This window comes from Bombus huntii, chromosome 12 (assembly GCF_024542735.1).
Source record: "Bombus huntii isolate Logan2020A chromosome 12, iyBomHunt1.1, whole genome shotgun sequence".
NCBI lineage: Eukaryota > Metazoa > Arthropoda > Insecta > Hymenoptera > Apidae > Bombus > Bombus huntii.
The window spans coordinates 8,245,374-8,262,158 of NC_066249.1; the positions used below are offsets into that span (position 1 = coordinate 8,245,374).

Below are 16,785 nucleotides of genomic sequence, written 5' to 3' on the forward strand. Positions count from 1 at the left end.
TTGCCCTATTTATATGTGACAAATACGCATTTTTACGTATTATAAAAATATTTTAAGCGCATCTGCAGTTCTAAACAAATTTTTTGACCAGTTTACATCCGAAAATGAACATGTGTCAGTAGTTTATGACTCATCGTATTTGTTTGATTACCGCTTGCAAATTACTGGCGTTAAGACCTTGCGCGTGTAGTATGTGTACTGGGCATGCGCGAGCGGCTTACGTTCGTAAAGCGCCAAAACGACGCATTTCGTCGCAGTACGAATTCAACCTTCGCCAAGAGCAGGTGATTGTTACGTAGTACAGTGATTTTTGATTTTGTCTGTATTTGGAAGAACACCATGGCTATTTGTAAGCACTTGCATTTTTATATCAACAAATTATATCGCTAAGTCAATATTAACGTCCCTTTTTTTATTACTTTTTCTAATTTGTCTCCATTTGTAGTTACATTTTGCCTATTTGACATTAGAAACCCCTTTTTGCATAAATAATTAAACATGATAAATCGGTTAACTGTCATTTTAGAAACACAATTTTTTATTAATATTTACTTATTTAAACTATAATTTTTTTCCTTGTAAAAAAGATAAGGAATATAGGAAAAAATAAAAAATACAAAATACAAATACTATCTTCTACTTATACACATGGATATGAAGATACTTTGAATAAGTAATTTTCTGAGATAATTATTATCAACGCATAGAAATTAGAAATGTACTGTATTCATGTAACTCGAAATATGTTATATTTAATTAGGCATTATAATTTTTACCAAAAATAGTTTACAAAAATACTATATTTTTCATGTTTCGTATCATGATCGTTCGACGGAAATATCCTGAAATATTTTTTGAAATTGCATATCTTTTAAGTAAATACGTGCTAATTACTGTCGAGAAAATAATTTTTTTACAAAACATCAACTTTTTCCAATCCGACCTTTCATTTCTACATAATGCATTGTAGTATAACATGTAACAACATATTTAATAAAATCTATTACGACTACTTGTAACAATTGTAGCACTTGATACAACTATAACGTTATATAAATATTATTATTATACATATCGTCGTAATAAACATCGTAAGATAATATGTATTTTGAAAGAAGGTGTGAAATATGGTCGAAAATCTTTCGCATGACTTCGAAAGGATCACGTCTATTTTTATCGTGGTAGTCCAATATCGAATTCGTTTCTAATGTATCATAACACTTCTCAGAAACACGCGACGCTATGATTAATCTACCCTTCTAGTTCGATCTTGCAAATATCGTCCCTCTAATATAATGCCTATAATAATTCCATATTATCTTCAATAATCATGTCTAATTTTGTACCAAGGAATCTGAAGAAACGAAAGAAAAATGGTAAATAGATGCGAACAATATTTTCACTTCATTGAAAGGAATCATCGAATGTTCGAGAATATCTATCGAAGTAGTAGATATTGAGATATCTACCTTATCGATTAGGGATCTATAGGAAATGGTGAAGAATAGAATTATGTTTACAGGAGAATGTCTTATTACGTAATTTATTTTCTAGTGTCTAGTTAAATTGGTATATTTAGCGTATACGGGTGCGGTTGTGCCGGTTTGACAAACCGGCCGGCCGGCATTTTTAGCTATGTACAATGCGATTTCACGAATCTATACAACTTCGTGCTAGTTCCATTAAAGTACAAATATGTCCTCGCTTAACCTAAATTTTGTAGGTCTGGTGAAAGTTTGAATATCTTATCAATATGAGTTTCATAATAATAGAATAATGTTAATAGAAATGTGGAATAACAGAATAATTTCGCAAATTTGTATTTTTACCAACACTACATATAAAAGTGGAATCTTAGCAGAGATTTATTTTATCTGGTAAATATGTATATGTTATAATGTGTACATATATATATATATAAGTATATTTTGGACAATTGATATATTTTTGCATATTATGTAATATTTTACGTGATCTGTGTATTTTTACAACTTTAAATATGTATCTTGTAAATGCATAAACAGTTGCAGTTCAAAAATAACGTTTGATCAGCTTTCTTGTTCTCTGAAGAAACTTTTTTACGGTTGAAAAATCATAACAGTACTGTTTCATATGTGACACAACCTTAATTTTCATAATTCCGGTATCACGTCATCTCTGCAGGATTTCTTGTGCAACCAACCATAAGTTCCAGATTGTTTCGTAACGTGCAATTCTACTGTTCTCGCTTATTTTCTCAAGTTTTCTAGAATCTCTGTAGAAACCTTAATTTTTCTGAACTCGGAAGTCGCCATATTTGTTTCGATATATCACCATGTATTTGCTGTACCTTGTATGTAAATGTAATATTATTATACTTTTTTAATAGACTTTCTTTATTCAAGGAAAAAAAAAAGAAAAAATATAAAAGGAATATGCTATAGAAAAATTTTATGTACATATATACCTATTATATTCATTATAAATATGTATGAAACAATTTGAAATTTCACTTTCTATATAATGAGTTCTGCAACATGTTCTACATAAAGATGAAATATAGAATTTTTGATTTGTTTTTAAATTTAACTGGTACATGTGAATACTTTTTCCATTAGCTTGCTAGCAAAAGGAAGAGAGTTGCTATGCGAGGTCAATGACAGTAAAACACGAATGAACACTAAGAGGTTTACTACAGGACACATGATCGTCAAACTATTGGCAACCATGCATTTGCGCTAGAAATGATAGAACATGATATAATGGATCCAGTAAAGTTAGCGAAATTAGATGTAAAAAGTCATATTCGCTACATTATACGTTAAAATAGGTTCTAGAGTCATGTTAATGAAAGCACTAGAATAATACGGTAATAAACGTCAAAACGGTGGAACCAACCAACGATCATCATTGCGCAATTGAAATTGGCTCAATGGCTCTAATTTTCTCATTATTATGTTAATTGCCAACGTAAAGCGTAACACTTCTTTTATAGAATATCTGATACCTCGATCAACTTTGCCCACAAAACGAATATCCTAGAACTAATCGAAAATAATGTAAAAATAAGTAAATGGAAAAAGTTCAAGAAACTTTTTGTACAGTAAAAGTACATATAGGTTATTTCATACAAACAAACGTTTATTCTAACAAGTATATGATATTTTTCTTATTTTAATCTCTTTTTTTTATGTCTGTTATTAATAGCAACGGTAGATAAACGATATTTGTGAAAATAGAGATAATTGGAAAATATTATCAAGGGTATGAGATTGTTTCTAATCCGAATGTGGAGGTGACGTAAAAGTTCGGCACATTGATCACTTTGAATCACCGAAGTACCGCTATGTGAAGTATGTATGTAATTGGCATCAAAATACTAAATGACATCATCACAATGGCGTTCTCGGCCTCGCGTAATGGAACTTTCTATTATTCATGGTCGCCTTATCGTTTAAACCATTTTATAGCTACTTTACATTAAGAAAGTGTTAATGAAGAGACTAGCAGTCGTACAGAAAATCTTGAAGCAAATCTAAAAAAAGGCTATTAAATAATTTTAGGCTCAAAGAATAGTAAAGTATGAGATAAAAATTGTTGCTGTAAAAGATGGAATATGGGTGATTGATTCATGATGTGCAAAAATTGATGTGATTCAAATTGTTGACGATGACACAATGATGTCAGCAACGAACATGGCCTCTGTGACACAAGCCGCTATTTATAAGCGTTGCGTTCGTCCAGCAAATTCTTGTTGTCGCGTGTTACAGAACATTTCGATAGTAGTAGTAGGTGTAACAACGGTTATTTCGTACGTGGATCATCGTCATGACAGTCCATAGTTCATTTTACTTAACGGAAAGACGATTAATGAAAAGCGTGCTATAACGTAATTTTAGTATACCTGCAGCGTAGCAATATAGTGTCACGTGGGATATTACTTGATATTTAAATAAAAATTCAACATTTCAAATTCGAATCGAAGATAATAGAAGATCTATGCAATTTTTGAATTAATCGAAGTTTGTTTGCGATGGTGTTCAATTAGGAAAGAATTTACTTGCACTTTAGGGTTAGCAATTTTCTAGCGAAGTTAATATCAATCGTTTATCGATAAATAACATGAAATAGATTACGAAGAATTTCGAATGCGAGAATTTAATACGAAATAAACAATTTATTAACAATTGTGATAATTTGTCAGTGTCGATAGACTCTGATAAATGTAGAATGTGCATGTTTTCCGGGCGCTCGTTTTGGCGGAACCTTTTGATAGAGACAATAGTGTTAGCGTTAATTTTCACAGACTTTGGAATTCAGTTGCTGTCGTTAATCAAATTTCCAGGTAAATTTTCAACCTAATAAGTAAAAGATAATAATTTTCAATAATTATCAAGCATGAAAAATTCCGAGAAACGATAAATATCGATTAAGTCTTCAATTAAGATCAATTTTTTTGTATATCTTTTACAAAGTCTGGAAAAAATTTAAAGAAGCGTTTGTTGAATATTGGCAGAGGTAATCAGCGTTAACAATTCAATAAAGTCAGAGCACATGTTTTCTTACGCAAGGTGTTTCTCTGGAGCGTATAGAGGCGAAGCCAGGTGCGGTCTTTCGAGCAGAAGAACGACTGTATAAGACTATAATTTAAAAGCAAACTGAATCTAACGATTTCCGGCCAATGTATCTCATTATGGAAATATATGTTTATAGTGTAAAATGTAGGTGCATATGTATAAGATGGAAAATAACATTGATGACATTAAGCTAATTTGACACGTCAGAAACAAATTGATTTATGGTCGTGCGACAAAATCGTTTGCAGCTGGATCGAAAAATAAAAAGATTAAACGATTTTATGACGATTCGTTAAACGTTACACGACTGGAATCATTCCATTTCTACAAAAGAAAACGAACGTTTCATTAATGATTACTTGAATTGTATTACACTGAACTTGGAGATCGAAAGCTGGAAATTAAGTTTTTTTTTGTTATTGATACAGACTTCTATTATATTACATATCATGAACTATATAGAGTTGCATAATCGATACTGTTAATATTTTTCATATTATATGCTCATTAAATGCAAGTGACCGTGCTTGGAATAAGAAAAACTATCACCAACTTTTTCTATAGAGAATGTTGGGTAATCGTGATTGTAATCGTGAATCATCGATCGCTAGAGGTAATTTATAGTCGTGAAACGTACGACGAGGCGATCTAGACTCAAAACTGTTGCGAGCACACGATATATTGATCGATGCAAGTCCTGCATTGTCCTACTTTTCTACATCACTCCGCTGCGTCTGTGTAGATAGATGCTATTGTAGATACTGTGTAGGATGTCTTGGCGTCCAGACGTCTGGGCGTCTGGATTTCTTCAACTAAAGAGGATTTTAAATCCTTTGCCAGTTTTTTTAACTCAACTGATTTTTAAGTACACCGGACCAAGTTTCAACTCAATTAAATTTTTATCAAAGTCATTGTCAATGTTAGCCTCGATTACTATTAGATATTATTATTAAGAAATTATAAGATATTATTATCGTTATTAATTGGTATTATTAATAATAATAAACACGATCAAAGGTGGAAAAATGTATATAAACATAATTACATTACATATTATAATGCATAATAAATGTCTAAGAATTTCTTTCTTTTCTCCTTTAGCTCTTTCTACCGAGGATAAATTGGAATATAATTTCTATCCTGTCGCGAGCGGGCAACTTCAGTTCCGGATAAAAGCACCAAACGATGCCCATATCGCACTTACAACGGGTCCCCATGAGGGTGAGCCTATGTATGAGGTAAAAATGATTGAAAGATAAACTTGTTTAATTATTATTATAAAATTTCTCAAATAAACAAATGAGAGTCGAATGTATCGTGCGTGTTAAAATCGCAGGTTTTCATTGGTGGTTGGAGCAACAGCAAGTCTGTAATTCGTAAAAATAGGACGAAACCTGATGTTGCTGAGGCAGATACACCTGGTATCCTGAGTGCTGATGAAACGCGTGGATTCTGGATCAGGTGGGTAGTGTTAACTACATTATTAAACTTATTAACCACACAACATGTGATAATATCTTTTCTTATATCATTTTGTTTCTCCTTATTGTTTTTAGAAACCTTGAATAAATATGTTTCATACATCTTGTGTATTCGTAATAGTACGATATTCTTTCTTACATAATTCATAATAATAATTACATAATTCTTTCTTGCAGATGGGGCGATGGTGTTATCTCAGTAGGTAAAGAGGGCGAACCAAGCGCATTCCTCACGTACGCCGATCCAGAACCGTTCGGAATCGGTTACTTCGGGGTATGCACCGGTTGGGGTGCATCCGGTGAATGGTTGATCGAAGGTAAAATTGTTATCTCTTCTCATCGTATTCCATGTTCTTAAACTCCTATTTTTTTTTTTTTTTTTTTTGCTTATAAATTAGGTAGATTTATCATAGCTAATGTCTACAAATAGGTTTTATAGAGTCGTAACAATATTGTCGCACTTATTTTAGTGTTCTAGAATCAATTCCCTTTGTAAATCCGTGTTCCGTCTGGGAAAATATTTACAAAATATTGCAATTTTTATCAAATCACATGTAAGGGTGCTTAAACTTTAATTCTCAATTTATTAATACGATTTTCTTGCTGGTATTTTATGGAATTTCGGACCGACTCTACTAATGCATCGTCGCCCATACAGCCATATGTGTAGGTGGTCAAAATAGTTGTACGTAAAGTATACGAAACCTCGAGAAACAATATTTGTTCCCTTTTAGGCTTTTAGATCTGTTGCTCGAATATGTTTTATCCTAGCACGTTTACCGCTTTACTTCGAATGGTGTCGAATTTCACATCAACACCTCTTTACATTATTCTATATGTTCCTCTATATTGCTTTATATTTTTCATACAAATATTCCCATTGTATATTAAAACGTGTTTTTGTAATTGGACACCGTTTGATTGGAAGGACACATGCACGAGAAAAGAATCATAGATCACATATAGTTGAGTCACGCTTGTATTGTGCTGCAGTGTGATCAAAAGCACTCATATTTCCAAGCTTATAATTGAAACGGCTGATAACCCTATCAGCTGAATATGCTATACGGTAAAATCGTTATATAGCAATATAGAAAATGGAAAATATGTAAGTACATACATATGTCCAACATGTTCTATTGCCACGTGTATGTTAAAAGTTTATACAAGAATAATAAATAAATTTGGGGGAACAATGAACGCGAATGAGAAGGAAAAATATTCATTTCCAAATCCTGATCGGAAATTAAATGTTTTATTTCCTATAAGGACATGGCCCCTTGTCAACACGGAATGAGTTAGTCTACACGTTTCATAATATAAGGAGCGGCTCGGTCCTCATCGAAGTGAGGGCTAAGAGTAACGCGCACATCGCCCTGACCAACAAAAAAGGCGACTCGAGCCCGATGTACGAAATCATGCTCGGGGGTTGGGAAAACACAGCATCCATCATCAGATACGATCGCAAACAACCCGACAAGGTTCGAAATTTACGAAACTCGAAATCATTTATTGATTACGACGTTCTTTTAATTTTTCATCAAACGAAACAGTTATTTAGTAATCTTTAATGTTTTGTCAACTCTTTTTTCTTTTTTTGCTTTAATACAAAATAAAAGGAAGATCGAGAGTTCGGGTTTCGTGTTAAAACGTTGATTTTGCACCGACAGGTGCGCGTGAATACGCCAAATCTGCTGAACGAGAACGAAACGAAGAAGTTCGCGATTTGTTGGCTCGATGGTCATATCATGGTCAGGGCTGGTGATGTTAATGGTCCTGTGATCATGGAATGGCAAGATCCTAAGCCGATTGGCGTGAGCTACGTGGGTGTGCGTACCGGTTGGGGAGCAACCGGCAAATGGAAACTTCGAACCGCGCAGTATCCATCCCATTCGTCCCACAAAAGTAATTTGCCTGTTAAATATCCGTTTCTTTTCTCTTTTTGTTTTTGTTTCTCTGCTTCAATTCATCCTTGGTAATAGAAATTGTCGACCGACGGATCATTTGTGGGTGTTGAGGCTTGGTTTCTCATTATCTTGAAGATTATAATAAAAAGTAGGATTTTTTTTTTTTATAGTTAATAGATATGAATATTCGGTAGAACATGTAATTTATACGAATCCTACTTTTTTTTATTTCTAGATATACCTATACGAGTATTATGTTAATGGGAGTTCGAGGATAAAAGGGTGTCGGTGCCACTAATTGCTTCTCGTAATTATCAATGCAATCTTATTTTTCACGGCGCACGCTATATTTTCTGCCTCCTTTCTTTTCAACGGATCCCTTCTCGGGTGCAAACGCTAAAATTAACGCTTTACCGATCCACCTGTTATTAGATTTTACAGAATTACTATAACTACTATCCCTATACTGTTCTAAATTCTACCTTCAAAATAAATAACCTTTTATTATTGCATAGTTATATGGTAGAAAAGAGTATTGAGCTTAATGCTGATGCAAATCGTACCTTATACCTCATTGACGATTGCCTGCAGATTAATGTTCTCGATTGAAAATGTTTAGTTCAGTTAGCACGCCAATTGTCGTGTCCGGTCGTAATTGATGTAATGACAGTAACACGTTTACTGTATGTCACACTGTATGCCTACTTTGTAAAACTTTTCATTGCAAGTTGTATTGAACATCTTAAACGTCAGATATTCTGTTAATTTTTACACGCATCTATGTACATATCTATAGGAATTCTAAGATTTTCAATATACAGTAAATGTGTTAAGCACCTACACCCACAAGGAGATATAATTATGATTTTTTAACAAATAATAGTACTTGAATTTCGACGAATGTAAGAAATGTAACTGCCTTGATTCAATATGTTCATGGTGATTTATATGCACTGCACATTCATATTTGCACGGAATAGAAGCCATATTATTACACGATTACATCTAATAGCCGCATGTACAACAAAGTATGCCGAGGTCATCATATCCCCATTTTCTGCAGATTAGTGCAGACGCATCATTCTTTAAATGCCTTTTCCTCCCGATCGATCCCCATTCTTTCTGTCGTAACTTAAATCTAATAGTCGCTTATGATGTGATTCATCCCATGATCGATTTATTTATGATGTTAAATAATTCTGCTAAAAACATCGTGAAGACTCATTCCGGAGAGAACTCATAATAAGTTTTCGCATTATCATTTGGTATGCGTTCATCGTTCTTCACACGTGTCATTACTGTAAACATTATCAACGCCATAAATCATAATTTTCCTCGAATTTCGTGCATTGTTTTTTAATTGTACGAAGCATGAGATGTTGCATCTAATCAGAGATGAGAATTTTTATAATTTGCTTTTCTAATACCATCGTTTACTTCTTCCTCAAGTGCTATCCAACATAAAGACATAATAGATGCCTGTATATATGTATGTAACACACATGATAAAGGAAAAGAGGAAAAATCTAATACCACTCGAGTAATGGTTGGAAAGCGCTTAATCTTATACAAAAAATAATAAAGGAAGTAAGTCCTGACCATCTGTGGCTAATGTGTTTCTGTTGCACCTGCTTCTAGACGTGAATCCATCGGCCCCACCTCCACCATTGGGCGTCATGGATATAGGAGATTTCTGTTGGTGTGACGCAAATGGTGGAATAATTCCTCCAGGTGCAGTCGAAGGAGGAAAAGATATAAATGGTGAACCCTTGTACGTGGGCAGAGCCTATCACGAGGGTGCTCTTCTACCTGGCAAAGTGAAGCCAGGAGACTCTGTGTGTTATGTGGCTTGGGGTGGTGATGAACATGGAAAGACTGATTTTCAGGTAAGATAGAAGGGAATAGAAGCAATTTAATCCTGTAAGTACGAGAGATCTTTGTAAATTGTTCTCTCTAAACGCAAAAAAAAAAAAAAAGAAAAAGAAAGAAAGAAAAAGCAAAACCGAATACGATATAAAATGGAGTCAAATCGTTGCTTCTTAATTAAAATCTTAACATTCACAAAATATTGGTTTCGTCGTTTATTTTGTATCGTCGATTTAAAGGGTTAACTCGCATAAAAAAATAAGCTAATAAATAAGATAAAAATACTAAATTAGTATCAAAAAATAACTATAACTTAATAACTGTTCTCTGTTAGGTTCTCTGTGGTTGCAATCCAATATGGGTTCCAACAACCGGAAACAACATTCCTCACAACGCAATTCCATCTGGTGAATCAGAAGATGGAGAGCCACTCTATGCTGGCCGCGTACTGCACGAAGGCGCTATGACAATCGGCAAAGTACAACCTTCGCACAGCGTGTGTTACATAGCGTTTGGTGGTGCTGAGATTGCGTTCCCAGAATATGAGATCATGGTTAAACCTTAAATTAGAATTAGCTGCACCAACGTCGATGAATTTGTCAATGAATCCTAATCTCTTACAATGATTTTATGTTTGAACGCGATCGAAATACCAGATGTAGGCTATATCAAGGATTCAACAAAAATATTTTATGTGTGCATAATTGTCCTGCTTAGTGGTTGTTCGCGTATATGAAGACATATGAAAATATTTGTAGCCCAACAATCGAATCTCAATTGTTATTTATATCCAAATAAGAGGGAAAGAAGCGACATATTATGTATTATAAGATTAATGAGAATCTCCTATGTGTGCAAACTAGTCTAATTACAAATGGGCGGGTCGTGACTCATGTTCATCGATCAGTTGGTGTACAACGGACGTATACTTCTACACAGAACGTAATTACAATGTCAATAACGTAGAAATTATCGATCAAAAACTGGCAGTGTATATGTACAGTTCAGCTACATATATATATGCGTTAATAACTGGCTACATAGTAGTATCGATAATTCCTGTTTACGCAGTTTAAGGTACAACTTGCATATCGCTTGATTGCCTATTTCGTATCAGAGTATTATGAAAAACACTTTGTTCGTAACCACATAGTGGTTTAATTTAATGCACAATAGTTCTCGCTTTTCTACAATCGTTGATTTTAAAGTCTATATTGTTACAAAACAATAAATAATATTTCCGAAAAAAGACATGATGTATTATTTTTAGCCTCCTTGTTCACAATGGTAAGTTGTGAGATTTGGTAGTGCCGCATAAACTAACTGGAATCATGCTTCTTTAATTTTCCCTGTCGGTTCTTGGAAAAAAGTTTGTAGGTGAAGCAAAACTAAGTTTGGGAGAAGTTAAGATCAAAAAGGTGAAGACAGTGGAATCTATCTTAAGATATTTGTAACTAACAATCTGTTAATTATAATATGAGACTTTTATAGTTGCAGTCAACAATGTAGCTCAATGAGAGGAAATAAAGTAAACCTAAGTAAAAAAAAAATTCTACATAGGCTCATAGAACAAGTTTTTTGCTTATCTGCTTGTTCATTTGTGCCAGACACTTCATTTTTGTCCTATCAAATAGTACGTGCCTAAAATAAATAAATATGTCATCGGTTGTCAATATTTCATTTGCATCCAATAAAAAGAAGACATTTGGGATTTTATAGAAATGAAATATGAACATGATTATAAACATGAAATATGATGCTGATTTGTGGCCAATAATGCAATCGGTTAACATTCGTGAACTCTAATATAGTGATTTTTTTAATTTACTTAAGTTGGCAATAGTGTTGAACAGTTCGTGCATTCTGTCCAATTCCGTCCCGTCCTGTCCCAAATAAGACGGATTCAACAATGGCGGCCAATCCGTCATGGATCGCTGTTAAATGTCAATCGGGAAAAGAAATTTTAAAATAGTGGCAGATCGGAAGTATTTTTTTTATAAAAATGGCTGCGAAAGAGTCTGCTACTATCGATGACGGGATTCCCGAGCCAGGTATTGAACCTGGTGCTTCTGCGGAAACGATGCTCGTCACTACCGACAGTTTTGAGGAGTATGAGCAGGAGATGAGCAATAGTATTGACGATAGACAAATGAAAGAAAGCACAACGAGCACTATCTCAGAGATACAAGAAGATGTGCAAGACATTCCAACTACGCCCACTACGTCCAGTTCACGGGAACTTCAAAAAACAAATTCGCTTGATGATTCCGAATTAGTACGTTTCATAACCTGTATTTGTGAAACACTATAAATGTATTTTAATTCGGAAAAAGTATACGCAATTAAAAGAGAGTTGTTTTTAATAATTGATAGAAATTAATCGAAAGTGTTGATAAAAGTTATATAATTACATTAACCATTTTAATGATGTATATTTATCTTAATTAATTTCTTATGTTTTAGGATGATGTTACACAACGATTAGGTCAAAGTAGCATTGATTCAGACCCTTTACGTTGTAAAACATGGTTAGCACAAAAAAAACATGTATTTATTTTAAGCCAAGCAGGGAAACCCATATACTCTAGATATAGTTCAGAAGATAAACTAGTCACAGTTATGGGTGTCATGCAGGCTCTAGTTTCATTTGTCCAAGCAGGCAGTGATATGATTAGATCTGTTCATGCAGGAGATACTAACTTTGTATTTGTTGTTAAAGGTCCATTAATTTTAGTTGCAGTCTCAAAAACGCTTGAAAGCGTACCTCAACTTACATTACAACTAACGTATGTAATTATAACAGCACAAGTAATACTTTATGCCATCCTTTTTTAAGATACTGGAGTAAAGAATGTTATGTTACAGATATGTATATAATCAAATAATCTCTGTGTTAACCCAGTCACAGTTAACTAGAGTATATGATCAACGTAGAAATTTTGACTTAAGAAGATTGTTAACTGGTAGTGAAAGACTGATAGATCACTTATTAAATTTTATGGACAGAGAACCAGCATTTTTTCTAGGAGCTATTAAATGTTTGCCTTTACTCCCCTCAATGAGAAGTTCTATCACGCAAACTATCATTCAAACATGCGGTAAAATAAAGGTATTACAGTGCTGTAATCGTTAAAATTTGGACATGAACATTATATTAAAATATGTTGCTGTGTTTGTAAATTATACTAATCAAAGGAATATAAAATTTTGCAGAATTTAGTATTTGCAATACTACTAGCTAATAATCAATTGGTAACATTAGTCAGAATGAACAAATTTTTTTTACATCCCGTGGATTTACATATAATACAAAATTTGGTCGACAGTTCAGAGTCACTTAAGACTGCTGAGAGCTGGACTCCGATATGTCTACCAAAGTTTGATGCCAATGGGTATATGCATGGACATGTATCATATTTGGCTGAAGATTGTCAGGCATGCTTATTGTTGCTCACAGTCGATAGAGATGTGTTCTTTGTTCTTTCTGAAGCAAAACAAGTAGGTGATATAATGAAACTTTATAAAGTATTTAGAAAACAATGTAAAAAATAATAAGAAATTTTACTTATAGAAAATTGTAGAAAAATTAAGGCGAACGAATTGTTTAGAAGCAATTAATGAGTCCATGAATAAACTACCGATTAAAACTGCTGACATTGGATTGCCAGAAATGCGGCACGTTTTATATAAGTGTAGAAGCACGGCACAATTTTGGAGTCCTGGATTTCAACCTCCGTATACAACAGACGAAGAAATAGAACGGTAATTGCAACATTAAAAAAATGTAAAATAATCAAACTAAATTATAATAATGACAAACTAGCGTGATATGTGTTTTTTCTTCTGTAGATTATTGGGGCTTTATCAATGTTTACACCACAGGCTACACAGTCCCAATCGACCATTGAAGCTTATATTTCAGCAATTAGATAAAGAAACCATGTTAGCATGGGTAAGTTTAATTATATGATATGTAGTACAATAAAAGTTATCACAGTACATTTGGTATGCAACTAACACGTATGTATCTTGTAGGTAACACTAGGTTTTGAATTATATGTTACGTTTGAGCCACTTGTAACAAAACCTGATGCAATTGAGGCAGTGAGTAAATTGTTAAAGTGGATAAAAAAAGAGGAAGAAAGATTATTTATTTTAAATTCACCCACATTTTAAAAATCGATATAATTAGTTTTAAAAAGACACAAAAGTGTTTATCTGATGGATATAATTTGAATTGACGTGAGATGCATTATTTGGTAACTGTTTACATTGATCTGATGAACTATAAATCGTTAAGGAAAGATTACTGCATTCAAGATAGATGCATTCGCGTGTTTTTCATGCATTGATAGTGTACTTTGCTCACTGTTTTTTAATTATGAAAGGTACTGTAAAGGTACATATGTATGTATATATTTAAAGACATTACGCATGTAATGTAGAGTACATTTATAGACAGGCTATGACATTCTCAACTTATTTTATTACATGGTGCTTGAGAAAACTTGTCATTGTGTTGTTAAAAACAGATTACTTACAATACAATATCTTTTTATATCATTTAACAAGCAAATCGTAACTTTACAAATCGTGAAACAGTTCTTTGTTAACAATCACAGTGATAAATTTTCTCTGAAATTTTGTAAATAAGAGTAAAAGCAACAGCCATCGTTTCATGACCTTAATAAGTCAAAAGTAATGATTCCAGGTAGAACGAATAGTATAACGTTAAAAAGAAACAAACGTTCACTTACAACATGTAATGTACGGGTATTATAAGCTACTGTGTAGCGTTTATATCGATAAATGCTATAATTTTAATACAAAACTATTCCTTGTATATGTTACACACTGCTGTTAATCGCGATCGAAGTGCGGTACATACGATAAAAAGAATTCAAGAGCTGTAACAGTAATGTTTTTTTATTCACCTGATAGTTATAAAAGTAAATTATCCTGTAAAACATTTGTCATACCTTGGTGTTTAATTTAATGCCTAGCTCTGTCACGTTCTCGTCTTCGATCTCGATCTCGGTCTCTTTCCCTATCTCTATCGTCTCGTCTGTGCCGGTCTTTATCTCTATCCTTGTCTTTATGCGAGGATGAATGGCTTTTAGGAGATTTACTCCGTTTACGTTCTCGTCTATCTCTGTCTCTGTCCCTGCTTCTCGATCTTTGCTTTTCTCTGTCAGATTTTTTATCGGAACGTGAATGTCTTTTATCTCGGTCTCTATGACGATCTCTGTCTCTATCATGATCATCTGTCCTTTTGCGAGTATCTTCTTTGACTGGAGGTATTTCTTCATCCTCTGAAGATTCTATTCCTTCATCCATATCATCCTCTAATGCAGACACTTTTGCCTCTATAACATATAAGAAACATTAAATTACATTTGTTTTATATTCATACTTATATTTTCATTTATAAATTTAAAAGACTTACCTAATTCATTATTTTCTTCAAGAACATGTCTTTTTTGTATTCTTGGTAGAATTACATCGCAACATCTTTCTTCCCTAAGAAGATCATCTATAAATTCATCCATGTTGATCAATTCAAATTTACCTTGCTTATTTTGCCTTCTTAACTTTCTATTGTCATTAAATAATGGTTCCAAATATTTATAACAATCTAAAGAAGATCCTGTCAATCTCATATACAATGCTCCTAGTGCACGGACATATTTAAATTCCTCATTTTTTATAAATTCTACTATAATATCTTTTTCAGGTTGTATCTGAAGCATTTTTAATATTAGACAGAGGAATGGTGTTGGTTTTACATTTCCACCATATACACCACCTATGTATCTAAAATATATTTGTTTTTATTCACAATAGGTTATGTTTTGATATAAATTATTAAAAAATATCGAGTATGGACAGGAGTTGTAAATAAAATATGTTTCAACGGCAAACATATTTAGACAACGGATTGCACGAAGAAAAACGATTTGTTTGAGTATATATAACAATATAATAAACATTTACTAACCTCAACTCCATCGCTTTGTCTACTAAAAGTTCTGCAGTCAGAGCAAAACATTCTTCTTTCCAATATTTCGAATCGTACACTCGAGATCTAATTATTTTTTCTACTAAATACTGCGGATTTGTACCTCTAATAGATTTCGCATCTTTTACCGTTCTATTAGCCATTTTCAAATCGCATGGAGATTAGAAATATTTTCAAAACATACCTTAAATGATAATGTAGGTGCCAATAAAATGCACTTAATAGGGAATTTCTTTGGTAACGGTATAATTCACTTGGGTCACAGCCTGCTTGAAATATGAATATAAACTGATCGAATTTTTCCTTCAAATATTTGTGAAAAAATATACATACATACTAAGGAATATATCCCACAGTGGTCTTGATAGAAGCAAAAGGAGGCTAATAAAAACGTAATCAAGTCAAAATCGCAAGTAATCGTGGTTTTTCTCAGTCATTTAACTTTCAAAATTGTAGAAATCAGAGCAAGGAAAGTAGTATACTTTTACTAAAAGATAAAATTGGGCCATTTCTGCAAAACGTGTATCCGTATGTTAATGCTACTATATTATCGTTAGTATTTCATGGGTTCCTAATAGTACGTAATCAGAGTTCCCTTTATATAATTTCAGTTTATATTAAAAAATTCCTGGACGTGATTCAAAGGAAATATGTACGGTAAATTCAAGAGGTACGATCAGCATTGTTATCACGTCATCACGAAAATATGTATATACAATCCGATATCATGTGAAAGAGTATGTAAGTTATTTTGACATTAACTGTGACATACTACTAAGTTATATTACAGAATTCACTCTTCTCATATGTTCAGATTTTTCTACATTATCGCTTGAAGACTACAAATAATGAACCGCTTAAATAACATTACCAACGTTTTGACGTTTACCGATGTTATACATGTAAAGAAGAATTATAAAAGGTTTCTCATTTAATCGATATTTTTTAAAAATATG

General features: G+C 33.0%; 3 protein-coding genes across 6 annotated transcripts; 2 read left to right on the forward strand and 1 right to left on the reverse strand.

The window, feature by feature from the left end:
* Positions 1-185: 185 nt before the first annotated feature.
* Positions 186-11,061, forward strand: LOC126871935 (uncharacterized). 3 transcript variants are annotated; one of them, XM_050631314.1, is made up of 8 exons: positions 186-349; positions 5,658-5,794; positions 5,893-6,017; positions 6,215-6,354; positions 7,307-7,518; positions 7,708-7,942; positions 9,583-9,830; positions 10,145-11,061. In XM_050631314.1, exons 1-8 carry the CDS (start codon positions 340-342, stop codon positions 10,373-10,375), a joined length of 1,338 nt encoding a protein of 445 aa, XP_050487271.1. In that variant the 5' UTR covers positions 186-339; the 3' UTR covers positions 10,376-11,061. The 3 variants fall into 3 exon arrangements, with proteins under 3 accessions (XP_050487271.1, XP_050487270.1, XP_050487272.1); XM_050631313.1 differs by lacking the exon at positions 186-349 and adding an exon at positions 3,798-4,324; XM_050631315.1 differs by lacking the exons at positions 186-349; positions 7,307-7,518; positions 7,708-7,942 and adding exons at positions 3,907-4,324; positions 6,696-6,722.
* A 161-nt stretch (positions 11,062-11,222) lies between these two features.
* Positions 11,223-14,779, forward strand: LOC126871929 (vacuolar fusion protein MON1 homolog A). The gene is made up of 7 exons (XM_050631300.1): positions 11,223-12,085; positions 12,274-12,596; positions 12,676-12,919; positions 13,024-13,308; positions 13,382-13,572; positions 13,660-13,762; positions 13,846-14,779. Exons 1-7 carry the CDS (start codon positions 11,813-11,815, stop codon positions 13,984-13,986), a joined length of 1,560 nt encoding a protein of 519 aa, XP_050487257.1. The 5' UTR covers positions 11,223-11,812; the 3' UTR covers positions 13,987-14,779.
* LOC126871950 (pre-mRNA-splicing factor 38) lies at positions 14,205-16,302 on the reverse strand. Of its 2 annotated transcripts, XM_050631345.1 has the most exons (5): positions 16,163-16,302; positions 15,809-16,095; positions 15,257-15,624; positions 14,790-15,176; positions 14,205-14,717 (listed from the first exon to the last, which is right to left on the reverse strand). In XM_050631345.1, exons 2-4 carry the CDS (start codon positions 15,970-15,972, stop codon positions 14,803-14,805), a joined length of 906 nt encoding a protein of 301 aa, XP_050487302.1. In that variant the 5' UTR covers positions 15,973-16,095; positions 16,163-16,302; the 3' UTR covers positions 14,205-14,717; positions 14,790-14,802. The 2 variants fall into 2 exon arrangements, with proteins under 2 accessions (XP_050487302.1, XP_050487301.1); XM_050631344.1 differs by lacking the exon at positions 16,163-16,302 and having other exon boundaries at positions 15,809-16,106.
* Between the last annotated feature and the right edge of the window lie 483 nt (positions 16,303-16,785).

Bases quoted from the DNA above. Each gene is read 5' to 3' on its own strand.
- LOC126871935 (XM_050631313.1), top strand. From the start codon at position 4,210: ATGTGCATGTTTTCCGGGCGCTCGTTTTGGCGGAACCTTTTGATAGAG. The intron at 6,018-6,214 runs GTGGGTAGTGTT...TCTTTCTTGCAG, and splicing joins ACGCGTGGATTCTGGATCAG to ATGGGGCGATGGTGTTATCT. The intron at 7,943-9,582 runs GTAATTTGCCTG...ACCTGCTTCTAG, and splicing joins ATCCCATTCGTCCCACAAAA to ACGTGAATCCATCGGCCCCA.
- LOC126871929 (XM_050631300.1), top strand. From the start codon at position 11,813: ATGGCTGCGAAAGAGTCTGCTACTATCGATGACGGGATTCCCGAGCCA. The intron at 12,597-12,675 runs GTATGTAATTAT...GTTATGTTACAG, and splicing joins CAACTTACATTACAACTAAC to ATATGTATATAATCAAATAA. The intron at 13,573-13,659 runs GTAATTGCAACA...TTTCTTCTGTAG, and splicing joins ACAGACGAAGAAATAGAACG to ATTATTGGGGCTTTATCAAT.
- LOC126871950 (XM_050631345.1), bottom strand. From the start codon at position 15,972: ATGGCTAATAGAACGGTAAAAGATGCGAAATCTATTAGAGGTACAAAT. The intron at 15,625-15,808 runs GTTAGTAAATGT...AATATATTTTAG, and splicing joins GACAAAGCGATGGAGTTGAG to ATACATAGGTGGTGTATATG. The intron at 15,177-15,256 runs GTAAGTCTTTTA...TATATGTTATAG, and splicing joins TGAAGAAAATAATGAATTAG to AGGCAAAAGTGTCTGCATTA.